The 13,480-nt window shown below is 42.9% G+C and overlaps 1 protein-coding gene across 5 annotated transcripts in view; it reads right to left on the reverse strand.

The window, feature by feature from the left end:
* mtss1la (MTSS I-BAR domain containing 2a) overlaps positions 1-13,480 on the reverse strand; it is a 32,713-nt gene that overhangs the window by 3,387 nt on the left and 15,846 nt on the right. For 3 of the 5 annotated variants that reach the window (XM_032523829.1, XM_032523827.1, XM_032523824.1), the window contains exons 4-11: positions 8,431-8,515; positions 8,131-8,222; positions 7,965-8,039; positions 7,497-7,505; positions 5,039-5,196; positions 4,819-4,926; positions 3,377-3,474; positions 157-289 (exon numbers count right to left, since the gene is read on the reverse strand). In XM_032523829.1, coding sequence (XP_032379720.1) covers positions 157-289; positions 3,377-3,474; positions 4,819-4,926; positions 5,039-5,196; positions 7,497-7,505; positions 7,965-8,039; positions 8,131-8,222; positions 8,431-8,515 — 758 coding nt within the window. The remainder of the gene's footprint in view (positions 1-156; positions 290-3,376; positions 3,475-4,818; positions 4,927-5,038; positions 5,197-7,496; positions 7,506-7,964; positions 8,040-8,130; positions 8,223-8,430; positions 8,516-13,480) is intronic. The other 2 variants (XM_032523828.1, XM_032523826.1) reach the window with 1 other exon arrangement.

A 13,480-nucleotide genomic window follows, 5' to 3' on the forward strand; every position in this document is an offset into this window, starting at 1 on the left:
CAAGACATATGGGCCATGATTGAAGGTACCACATGGAACGTTGTTGTAGACCTACTGTGTCCAGAAAGTGGTGTTGTTTCCTCCTGCCCCGCAGTATAACTGCCTGAGGAATCTCTGGAGCAACAACAAGTCTGACTGGTGTTGGCGGTATCCTACCTGGCTGGTGATGTCAGAGGGCATGGGCGACGGAGGCTTAGATTGGGTGTTGGCGTCCTGGGACACGAAGCCCGAATCGTGGGAGGAGACACTGCTGAGCCGATGCGCTCCGGCTGAGGGCATCTGGAGGATGCTGTTGGCAGGATATCACATCAGTTCATAACTCGATTTATATGGAGGATTTATAATGACCAAACAAGACAAAGGATAAGTCATTCACATTTCGTTTTCATCTATGGATTTACCGTGTCATAATTAAATGACAACCAAGTTAAATGACAACTGTTTTCTTTTCTTTTTTTAAATCACTGTAACACAGTTTTTCCATGCCACATTCAAATTAATTGACAACATGGAAAACAAGTGAAGCGACGTATTGCATTTCCATGTTGTCCAGCAGGGAGCAGCATAGATGTACCAAAACTGAATGCATGATGAGTCGCAAGGGAGCGTTTCCTTATTTTAAAAAAATAAAAAGGAGATACATCATCCATGTCAAAATTAAAATACAATCGGCTGTCCAATCCAATTGGGGTCCTGGCCATGGGCGGGGCTTTGTGTCACTTCTAGCAGCACATTTGCTTTCCAAATTCCCACAAATGTAACTACACACTACTCCCACAGGTAACTCTTTCAATGTGAAAGGCCATCTGTCATAGCTGCCATCACTTAGCGTTCGCAACGATAAGGTCCAACCATGGTCAGGCTCCCAAGCTGTGATTGGTCAGTCGTTTGCATTTCATTTAGACATTGAAGATGATGCATCTCCTTTTCTAAAGTGAAAAAGCTCCCTCGCTCCTCTTTATGAAAACTAATGACAGTGCTTTGCATTTAGTATACGCAGGTCTATGCTGCTCTCTATAAGAAAAAACTGAAATGCATTACACCTCTTCACTTGGTTCCCTGTCGCATGGTTTGGTTTGGTTTGTATGTTTAGTTATTAAAGGCAAAAAATACAATTAATTGTCCCGGTAACAAGTGTTTGTCATTTTATGATGACACAGTAATTGCAAAAGTGAGAGGAAATACTATGGAGGCTGGGGAGAGCTCTAGCCCGACCAGCCATCTCTCCTTAACCTGTAACCGGTCTCTCTTAGTTCTGCTGTTATAGTTCTAGACTGCCGGGGGATTTCCTTCCCTCCTTTGACAAACTGAGCTCCTCTCTCTTTCCATTTGTGTGCGTCCTGTCCCAGAAATGCTTGTTAATAACCTAGTTTACTCCTCGGAGTCCGTTTTCTTTTCCCTCAGCATATTTCCTTGGATTAGGATGGCAACAAGATCTTGGTTGCAGCTGTGGTCCTGCTGCACCCCCCTGCTACACCCTGCTACACTCTGCAATGCCCTGCTGTGTCCTACTGAACCCTGTTGCATCCCGCTACGTCCACCTATGCCACCACCCTGTAACGCCCTGCTATGCCATGAACTACTACGACTACCATTTGTAGTCAATGCTCCATTATCTTTATAGTGACAATTAATGTCATCACACCCCCAACTGGCACCGTCAGACACCGCCTACCAAGAGCCTGGGTCTGTCCCAGGTTTCTTCCTGAAAGGGAGTTTTCCATCGCCACTGTCACAGTAGTTGCTTGCTCTTGGGGGAATTTCTAGAACTGTTGGGTCGTTGTAAATGATAATGTCTCGAGATAACTCTTATGATTTGATACTATGAATAAAATTGAAATACATATTACATTGTTTTTTTTCGTTTTTTTCCCTTGCCCTTCCCTTGAATTGTGTTCATTTGGACATCATAAATCTTCCATAAAAACATACAGTATGCATGTAGACCATGATTGTAATCTAGCCTTTTTATCCTCCTAATTCCGTTCTGAAACTTGTAATGGGAAGAGTTATGTGTAGACCATGGCGAAAAAAAAGAAGAAAAAGCGAAATAAAAAATGTATTACAAAAGCGGTGAACATGAAAGCAGTGTTATGTCGAAATTATAAATGACGCCATTCTTCTAATACCGGTGCATCAAAGAGCATTTAAAAGTAATCCTTTCTTTGATATTTCTTTCCCTTCTGAACATCAACAGCTGTCTTTGTGCTTTTTTGTCTCCTGCTCCGTCATTCTCACTCAGATTTGCGTCTCGTCGTCACCCCCGCATTTGAAAATGTGCAACCTGTACATCTCACCTTCCCTCAGTACCGCTCTCCCACACCTCCCCCTCTCCCTCTCCCTCTGGAATATATATGAAATGATCACTTATCTTTAATCTTCATCCTCTAGGATAAGGCTTAAGGAGTAATGCCAAATTAAATATCACAAATCAAATATCCTTAAACGATTCATTACTAGACACTATCCTTATGCCCTCTTTCTCTCTTATCCGTGCCTGTGGGAAACGCTAAGTGACCTTGTAATGCTTCAATCCGTTACCAAGACCTTGTTCTCTTGAAGTTTCTTTTGGAATTTCCGTATCATATCGGTCAAGTTGAGACCAAGGTTGTTTCTCAAGTTTTTCCATGGACGAGTCTGCTATACTATTCTCACCCTAAAAAACTTTAAACGAATTGTGATTTAAAACCTAGTCAAACATTTGGTTGAATGGTTGAAATGTGAGTAATTTCAGAATGCTAAATGTTAATTCGGTTGACATATCAGGTAAGTTATGTTAGGAACTATAACACTAAAAGCAAGGTGATGAGTTCCTTTAACTCAACATTACAAGGGTTTATATCTATAGAAAAGCTACTTACTTGAACTAAAAAAAAGCACATTTGACCCTTTTCTTGAACTATCACCATTAGACTAACAAATATGGTCTGTAGAATTCGGTTCTCCCGTAGGCTCATGGCTGTTGGGCTGTAATGTTTCACAGCTTGGAGCTAATCTGGCTGTAAGAAGCTTGAGAAGTGCAAATCTGCCGCGAGCAAAAGCTGAGAAGCTGGCAAGATACGCCATGTCGACTGTCACTGATAGTCTGGCTGTGTGGTAAAGGGAGGGGGGGGGTTGCCTGCTTGAGTTTTTATGACAACCTTTAATATTTAATTCCTTTGCTAATGTGTTAATAAGTGAGTCAAAATCAGGAATGTGCGTGTTTGTTGACTCAAAACAGCATGACAGCTCAGATGCAGTAGGAATAAAATCCACCATTAGCTACACATCTGACATGACACACCAAATAAAACCCGCTGAACAGTGTGTGTGTGTGTGTGTGTGTGTGTGTGTGTGTGTGTGTGTGTGTGTGTGTGTGTGTGTGTGTGTGTCATACCTGCACATGCTGCTCTTCCTGGAGCCGGCGCTGCTGGGGGAGGAAGGAGGGGTCTGGTAAGACCAGCTATAGTCGGAGCCTTTCAGATCCCGGATCACCTGCGGCGACACATAATCATATGGTGAAGATGCGCTGGCAACAATTGCTCATACATTAGAGAAAAAAAACAAATAATGGTTCGGATAGGTTCTAACCAATTACTGCTAATAATGACTCAAGCTGTGCTGAGCAACATATTAAGGGATTAATGAATGAATGTCACATTGTGGTGTTATGGTGTAATATGTAGTTTCATTTTCAAATGGGCTATACCTTCCCTAAACAGCTGGCCACTGTAATTTTAAGCAAACGTTAGTCAAACAGGAGTAGTAGCGCATGTTAGAGGATGGATAACTGACGGGACCCAACGAGACCCAGTCTGAGCTGGTTAATGTGGCACAAGAAAGGGAAGTTTGGGGTCCCCTGGTGGAGCTGCTGCCCCCAAGACCCGATACCGGATAAGCGGCGAAGATGGATTGATAGATGGATGTTTATATAGGTGGAGAGATCAACAACTCAACTACCCGAAAGCTTAGTGTCCTTGCCCGTGACATCCTTGCTGGCTGGACCAACGAGCAGAGGAGGAGGTCCACAGAACCTCTTGTGTGATTTTTTTGGATTTATTTCTGTTAGCTTGGGCCATTTTTGGTTAGCCTTTGTTAATTTAATTTAAATTGGCTCAGGCTCGGACAGAAAAATGCAGCTCAATCCGCACTCTAGTGCATGTTTTGGGGACTATTTTTCACTAGCGGATTAATACACAAATGCCCTGAGGAGTATTTACAGCAGACGGGGAGGAGAATGTTGGATCATCAAATAAGAGTTTCTTGCAAAATGGAATGTACCAAATAACAGTGTTTCTCAATGACATTGTTTTTTTGGTCGTCAGGAACCAAAATCACGATCAAAATTTGATCAATTGCACGGTTCTATCTTATTGGTGAGATGAAAAATACAGAATGACTTGACTCATCCTTTAAAAGATTTGGTTGTGATTAAAATACCCTGACCGTCCCTGGCCGGCTGTCATTAGCGTAGAGTCTAGAGCTGTCCCCTCTTAGTCGATTAGTCGGCTAATCTGTGGTTTTGGTATTAGTCGACTAAGATTTCTTTAGTTGATAAGTCATTTTTTATGTATATTCATGCTTAATTACACATTTCCAAGAAACTTATGAGCACATTGCTGGTGAGCACAATACTTAAAGTGGTGCCTTTGCAGGATTAATTGTGTAGAAACTCACAGATGGTTAATTAACTACATTTATATTGTGATTTTCTAGTCTCAAAGCGCACAGCTCTGTCGATTAAATCTACTAAAAAACTAATCGATTAGTCAAAAAAATCATGTAAGTGTTAGTCTAAGGACAGCCTTAGTTGTGTCAATAGCATTACACCTCAGTTACCTGCTCGCTGGCTGGGGGCAGCTTGTGTGGGTCTTCGGTCAGCATAGTGAGGTCATCAACAATGGGCTGTAAATGCGTTATCTCTCCCAGCATGGCAATCTCTACATTCTGGAGGGGACAACACCGTGGATGGAATTAAACAGCTGCCACATCCAAAGCGAGTAAAACATCTATTTACGCCTGTAACTTAAGGGTGAATACAAGGCTGACTGTTCCTCACCACCACAGGCTGCAGAAGGTTAATGAATGTACAGTAACGCCCTCTCTCTTCCAGGAGGGCTCGGCGCACCGCCTGCTTCTCCGTCTCCTCCATCAGCAGGTACAGGTCACTGACATCCTGCATGGCGCTGTCCAGCTGGGGGCGCAGGTTCCCCCGGCCTGTGCAAGGCAAAGGGAGCAGAGACACAGAGCAGGGGAGGGAAGGAGGGAGGGTGGAAGGATGGAAGGAGGAAAGGGGTTGATTAAAGGTTGACGCCAGAGGAGGACGAGGAGGAGAGATTGGGAATATGAGGGGCAGGGTGAAAATTATGGAAGGGACAAAAGTGCACACAGTTCAGGGAGGAGGGAGAGAATAAAACATGAGAGATGATTAGAACACATAATGATAAACTACTGGAGGTCAACGCACTGACGAGCATTACACTCAAATGGTTCATGTACACGGGAATGAGAGGACGCTGAAACATGTCATCTATCATGAGTCGATGCAAAGCAGCTGGTGGTGACTTGCAGGTCCTGAAATGGATGCGATGATTAGACAAAAGGACAGTAAACAGAATCTCTAAAAGAGTCATTCAAGACTAGAAACCGCAATGACACTAGATGATGGATGAAGGAAGGCAAAAGAAAAAAAATGATGCAATGAAGATGCCCCATTTTCCCGTCACATTGATTGCGTGATTCAATAACAGTACAAACATATGCTGCCAGATGAAAACCTCCTACAGTGTATCTTAGCATATTTGGTTCAATCTCAAACAATGCTCTCACCGGAACTTGAAACAACTTGAAAATGTAAGTAAGTAATATAGTTTAGAGTGAATTCAGATTTGTGTCTTGCTATGTTGTTTGCAACTACCTAGATTGTAATCACTTTAACAGCGCTCTAATTGTCTTTGACAGGCAACACCCTGGATATTTGTCTTACCGCTGTGTTTATGTTCAGACATATTGGCTTAATTGGCTATGCGCACCAGCAGTTAATATGACAATGATTAAATTAAGAGCCCCTTACGGATTGAACAGCTTCTCAATTGAAAGTTCCTCAAAAACAAAAGTTTAGTTCTTTCTATACTTAGCTCATCATGGAGCCAAGTGTCAGCTCATGATTAAAAAAAAAGCTATAATTTCTCAGAGGACTGAAAGATTGTCTATCAGATAAGGCATTTAGAAAGTGAAAAGTGCTGCACTTGAAACAGTTCTGGCAAACTATCTACAGATATATGCAAAAGACAAGTACAGCTAACCAAAGTACGGTAAGAATAAAAAATATACGGCCTGTGCCATTTCTCAAAAGGCATTTTTCATGGAAAACACTTAAGCATGTCACGAAAAGCATAGAAAAGCGTAGAAAAGTGTATATAATAAAAATGAATGATGGCTAAATTCCATTTTGCTGCTTCACAGTCTACACGGTTTCAAGGTCCTGCTATTGTGCATGCTGGCTCGCTGTCACGCCTTACTGGGACACTTTATATGTAACAGAGTCATCTGTAATGTCAGTAGTGGTCTATATCCACAACCTTCCAGGATTGCTCCAACGGATTTTGCTCTTCTCGGCCAGATTTCCGTTACCTTCCGGAATTTTAAACTTGGGTGGAGTTCTGAGGACTATGGTTAACTGCTCCTCAGATCTCTGCAGGGTAAATCCAGGCAGCTAGCTAGACTATCTGTCCGACAGAGTTTTCTGTTGCACGACTAAAACAACTTTTGAACGTACACGTTCCACCAAAACAAGTTCCTTCCCGAGACTATTTTGCAGAACTGCCAATAAACCAGAGCATTTCTTTCTCCCATCCCAGAATGCTTTGTGGACTAGTGAGACCATGTCAATTGTAACACCCGTGCTACTCCTTCTAATACCTAGGCCGTTTCACCTACGCCCATGTATTACTAACAATCTTTTATGTTAGGATATTTTCAATAAGTGCATCGCTTTAAGTATGAGTTGAGATCTCTATGGGTTCAACATTTTGGGAAATTGGAAAATCTGCCCCTTATAAAGCTACAACCTGCTGCCAGTTAGCTTAGCTTAGCATGAAGACTGGAAACACGGAAAAACAGCGAGCTGGCTAGCTATTACTGAACATATCAATGTGTTGTTTTAACACTTGCATACAAGATTCATTATGTTGTTAGTGAACTTTAGAAAAGCTGGTACGCAGATTTTATTACCTTTAGACAGAGCCAGGCTAGCGGTTTCCATCTGTTTCCAGCCTTTGTGCTAAGCTTAGCTAAATGGCTACTGTTATATCTAGCGTCCAGTAAAGTGGCATTAAACTAACTAACATCTAACTCTCTGCATAAAGCAAATAAGCATATTTTTTAATGATGTCAAACAGGGTCTTCTTTTTAACCAAAAATGCTAAGACAGCCCAGGGTGTTCTTTCACTGGCAGTTTTATCTAAAAATGTATACGATGCATTTGGAAACTATGTCACAAAGCACAGCAGACATACCTAGAAGCTCTACAGCCAGGGGAAATAGCCAGAAAGAAATAGAGGGGTTGCAGGGACAAGCGGGGGGGGGGAAGAGAAACAGAAGAACAGGCAGTGTTAGCTGTATCAAATCAGTGCACATTGCATGTTTATGATTAGCCCATACCACTGGTGTACAGTCAATCCAGCAGTAGGGGCTAATACAAGCACAGCCAGGAAAGAAGATCATTTCTTTGATTTATAAACTGACAAATCATCCCAAACTGAAACGGAGCCTTTGAGATTATGCCAGGCAACTGGATTTGACTCAGTTGTCATTTCTAATTCTACACTCAAGATGGCGCCAGTTCAATCTGAACCATTTGTAAAAGACCAGGGACCAGCAGCACCGGCATTAATATCAGCCCTAAAATCTCAATTAAGTTGTGCAAAGTTGTTAAGTTGTTTTTATAATGAATAGGTTCTTGCCATCTGTGGAAATGTTCTCACCTTTTCTTGCTTTTTTCTGGAGCTTTATAGTATCTAGCGACTTCCTTTTGATTTCCTGACGAGACCTCTTGAATTCTGTGGAGGGCGTTTCAAAAAAGATGCGTCAACTTCTGTCCAATATATTCTGTGCTCACAAATGAATAGTGTGTGTTTCCAGGTTGGTCACCTTTGGCATGGTCTTTGTCCAGCTGATTAGCGGTCTTCTTCCATTCCTCTATCCTGTCCTGGAGTGGCGTAACCAGGCCTTCCATAAGAGCACTACAGCAACGGGGAGACACAACATGAGAAGAGAGAGTGAGAGGTATGACATAAGGCTTTATTGTCATGGCACAAAACACTCAGTGAAGAGTGGGCAGAGAGGAAGGTCAACAGAGATAGGATGAGACCTGGGAACACAATAATCCCCTCAAGGTAAGAGAAGAGAGAACATTGCAGTGGAGAGGGAAAAAAAACAGGTGCCACTTACTTGGTGAAGTGGCGTAATTTGGCCTCAATGCTGCGGTGCCGCATGCACATCCTTGTCAGAGCTGAGCCGACGTCCCTGGTGGCACCTTGGATAAGGAAAAACAAACAAATTGTCACCCATGATATAAGAGATTGGCATTACAAATCATAGATATGCCACTTTGCTTAGTAAAACTATGTTTTTCTACAAGGAATCATAGCACATCATCACAAGAGTGTGTTTCGAAAGGTCTAATTCTCTCCTGTCAAATGGATTTTTTATTTTTTTTCCTGCCGGGGATGCGTTTCCAGCTGCAGCCACCAGGTGGATGAGCACAGATTGTAAATGCAGAGCCCATTGATGTCCCATTTGTTTGGGGAAAGCTAATGTGCCACAGGAAAATGAAACCCTTCGCTCCCTCCCTTTTCACAAAACATGCATTTTTTCCCTTTGACGATTTAAGATGGCGTGCGTGATTCTCACCACAGTGTAAACAACAGCTTGTGCGAATTGGTTACTGTATTTTCCTCTCCGCTGACGTGTAATTAAATTTTTCAGCCTCTAAAGCCCAGGCTGTCCCACTGTCTCCCGAATGGTTCACAGGTCGCTGTAATATGTGGCAGCACTGATCCGGTTGTAATCTGGGCCACATAGGGCTAATCTGAGGGTCTCTCGCCAAACACACACACACACAACACACACACAAACGGAAAGAGAGAGGACATCTCTCAGCAGCAGACAGGCCTCCCAGAGTGGAGGCATGCACGATTGTATTTGTGTTCCTGAATGATTTGAGCATGTGCACAGGTTCACATGTGTGTGTGGACAGGTGGTGTAATTTACCATCCCCCCCCCACCCTTCCCAAAGTTCTCACCCCCTGTATCCTGGAGGAAAAAGGAGGGAACCCTGTAAGGGGATATCCCTCTATTCTTCCATGCCCTCTCTGCCTTTCCTGTTCTCTCTGTTTGCTAAACAACATTCATGCACGGGGCACAGAGAGAGAAAGAACTGGCTCTAACACTGCACTGCAAAAACAGGCAGAAGGAAAGAGTGATACACAGAATGAAGCAAAAAGAAGCAAAATACTTATATAGCGAGCCCAGAATCAAACACCTGTGAGATCTGGGCTATTTTCTAGTTATCATCCCATAAAGAAACTAGGTTATTGTCTCCATCTGATATCACGTCACAGTTCAAAGACCATGTCAATCCAACACTTCAGTTCAAAGACACCGAGCACGGACTCCATCTCATGGAAAGATTTCTGTCAGGCAGATGTGGAATAACTTGAGTGTGTTGGTGTGGAACGGAGGCCTGTTCTGGTCCTGAATTGCTTTTCTGGGGGGCTGAGGGAGAGGGGAGGGTTAGAGGTGAAATATCATCCAGCTGTATCACACACAGGTGTTAAAACCACGACAGGATTGAGCCTATATGTCGAGCTCTTGCTATAAATAGCAAAAGAAGTGTCCATCTTTAAAGGACTGGTGTTGAGTATCCGTCATGAAATGACTGGCTGCATGACGCCAAGTGTAAAGACATATGGGAAATGTGCACATGACAAGTGTGCGCAGGTTCTGCATCTCTCCTCTTTGACCTCCTCCTCTTAAAAGCATTAGGGGAGGCGTCCACAGCTGCAGATTAGCTCTCGCAGGATGGAGGGAGACTGAAGGAGAGACGGAGGGAAGCAGCGAGAGCGAGGGAGTAATGTGGGCTTCTTTATCTGTATAACAGACCTTCCCAATGTCACTGTCAGCCAGCGAGAGTCCCCCCCCCCACCCTCCTCCCACAACCCCCACTCTCATGTCCCATCCACACCTGCCAATTTCTCTTCCTTTCCCCTCCTCTTCCTCTCCTGTCTCGTCCTGCCTCCTTCCCCTCCCCAGAGGGGGGGGGATCAGCTGACAGTTACATCCTTGGGAGGTCCAGAGGCTTCCTTCCCATGTCCAAGGGCCCTGCTGGCCTCTGGCCTCAACCGGATGGAGAGATTCACTCCCACAGCACACTGCATGCACATACAGGCATGTGACAAACGTATACAAGTTGGGAGGAGGACTGATTTGTTGTAGATTTCAAACTGAAAAAATAAAGCAGATCCATCCATCCATCCCTGAAAAAGGATCCCTCCTTTGATTTTTTTCCAACTAAAGTTCTTTCTTCTTTGTTTTGTGGGAGTTTTGGAGTCTTTGAGCCCTTTGTGGCCATTCTGTGATTTGTGATTATGGGCTAATGAAATAAATTAGACTTGACTATCTTTTATTTATAATCTTTCGATACTATGCAGCAGCTTGAAACGTGGCTCAAAGTGCGTAAGAGCTTGGAAAGTGATTATTTAGCAGACCTGGGCCCCCTGGGGCTTCGGGGAAACGGAGCCAACCTCACAGCAGACACCCACACATGCATGAATGAAGCAAAACACAGCCCAGGGTGGAAGAGAGCTGTTGTGCATCCACGTCATATATCGTAAAACATGGGGAATGCAACTGGGATTCCGGTCCATGATGCCAAAACTGATGGCCTCTGGTTTACTCCACATGCCAAACGTAAATATAAATTGCCACCAGATCTGCTGTGTATGTTGAGGAGTACATGGGGCTGTTGGTGGGAAGGTCAAGCCCCAACTGTTGGGTTTAGCTGGGAACTTTAAGCTCCAGTACCCAGGACCGGCTCAGGGTAGTCCTAGTGTTTAGTGAGTGGTTCCATCCAGAGCTCTGGTTCTGATTAACTCCCCTGATTCCTGGGGGTAGGAGGAGCATTTTAATAGGTCCCAGGTTAGGTTTATAGGGGGTTCTCCTGCCAGGAGCCGGGAGCCAGGGTCTCATTCCCTGATGTATTCAACATGGTAGCTAAGCTTAACTATCTCTCCCTTTCGGCATCTAAACCTTGCTGCTCGGCTCAGATTTCATTTGTCGAGACAAGCTGGTGTGAGATTCTGCCTTGGTTAGATTGGTGCATTTTTAAGCTGAATCCAGTCCCCCTGAGTCGAGTGGGTGATCCCTCTTTCTCTGCTACCTAAGTCAATAAAGCCTGTTTATGTGGGCTGTAGAGCCAAAAAGGTACAGAACATCCTCAAAGTTACAATTCCAGGAATAAAAAGGTTGTTTTTTTGCACAGCTCTTATACAGTCATTGCTTTGCTTAGCAAAGGAAATTCCATAATCCGTAAAATAACAAATATTCCTCAGGTTGACACCTTGGCCTGACTGCAGCCGGCACGGACAGTTAAGCCTCCAGCTTTTACCCTCCCTCACGCCTTTTAAGTGCTACAGAATGCGAGCTGGCAGGGACACAGCGGAGGCCACTGATGGATGAAAGGGGCCGTGGGTTTGAGACGGGAGAAGGGGGGGAGGAAGAAAGAGGGTACACGCTGGCAGGGTACCGGCTGGGTTGTGCCAGTCCTGGGGGCAGAGGAAGTGTTAGCTGGCTGCAGGTGCAACAGGCGCTGCCAGGACAAAAATCTCCCACATTCGGCGCAGGAAATATTTAACCCTCACGTTGTCCTCGGGTCAAAATGATCAGTTTTCCTATATCAATGTTCTTTTTAATTAGCCAAAATAACATGACTGATTCCACACAACGCTCTTTGACAAGTACAAATCTCTACCTTCCATAATTTTGGGGTGTCTTATTCAGTTTTATAGCATTTGAAAAAAAATTGAAGTGGTTTTGAAATTGTATCGAATAAAATTTGACATATTCCAGCTTTAATTTTGGTCTAAAGAGTTCCTAATTTCTGCTTTTCTAACTCAAACATTAGGTATAATTTCCCATAAATGAGGTTTGTTGACCATAAATTAACTGTAAAACTAAAGTTAATAAGTTAGTGGTACGTAGTGTTGAAAAAAAATGTCAAAAGTGTTGAAAAAGGGGAAAAAAAAGTAAAAAAAAAAGTTAAAAACATTGATAAAAAGAATTGATTTTTTAATTTTGGCGGAAAGACAACCCAAGGATTGAGTGATCATTGCTCTATGTAATGTATTCCAACATCATCTAAATCTTCACGCGGTTTGTGCATTTATTGAATCACTTATCAAACCACCCAAACAAATCATGCGTATGTTTTTTGTCAGTGAAGTAAAAGAGAATGGCTTTGATTCTGTCGGCCTCACCGGTCTCGTGTAGTTCGAGTCGAGCAAATACGCAGCTGAGATTTCTGAATTCAAAAACCCCGACGAAGCATCACACGTTCACAACATCAAACATCGGCTTCAAAGCACAGCTGGCGTATCTCGGTGGGACTAGTCCGTATTAAAAAAATAAAACTCCAGTGTGACTGCTGGTTTGGGAGGAATAGCTTCTGATGGAGGTAAAAGAGGCGGATAGAAGACCATGTGCGAACATCGATTGTAGAACGAGAGTACGGTTCTGTACGCCTGTAACAAGAGGGTTAGACGTCTCAAGTTCCATAAATTGGGGATGACAGTTACAGACAGTGTGCGAGTCTTTTGTGATACTCTCCTGAATCTCTCTGATCTAAAATATAGTCACATCCTTAAAAGCTGGACTAGTGAAAATGAGCATTTCAGAAGATTTTTTGTTCATGTTTGTAACATTTAGTCAACATCTGTTTTACTCATTTTTTTATGTAAATGTTTTATCTGCTGACAGATTGGGGTGAAAAGTATATTTGACTTTGTAAACAAAGCCTGATGTGGGGTGACAGTGTTTGAGGGAGGGGGGGGTCACAGACACAGACCTCACTGCTGTATGTGCAAGAATAATAATAATAATAATAATAGCAAAGGTACCCACCAACATTTTCTTTAGAGATATTTCTTTATTAAAACTTATATGTAGAAATTAGTGCTGTCAGTTAAACGTATTATTAACAGTGTACTTTTTTTTTTATTGCGAGATTATAATTTAAAACATTTCAAAATTATATTGAAACTTTTTTTGTCTCAAATACTCTTTTTTTGCTATTGGTATGAAATCTTTTTCTCTCAAATATTTTTGGTCCCCTCATAAAATGCTGTGATGACTTTTTTCTCTCAGATCATTTATTTTCTCGCATGTAATAAAGACACAGATATAGCTCCATACACTTAGTCTAAAATACCCCCCCCCCCATCAA

The sequence above is a fragment of the Etheostoma spectabile genome, chromosome 8 (genome assembly GCF_008692095.1).
Source record: "Etheostoma spectabile isolate EspeVRDwgs_2016 chromosome 8, UIUC_Espe_1.0, whole genome shotgun sequence".
Lineage (NCBI taxonomy): Eukaryota > Metazoa > Chordata > Actinopteri > Perciformes > Percidae > Etheostoma > Etheostoma spectabile.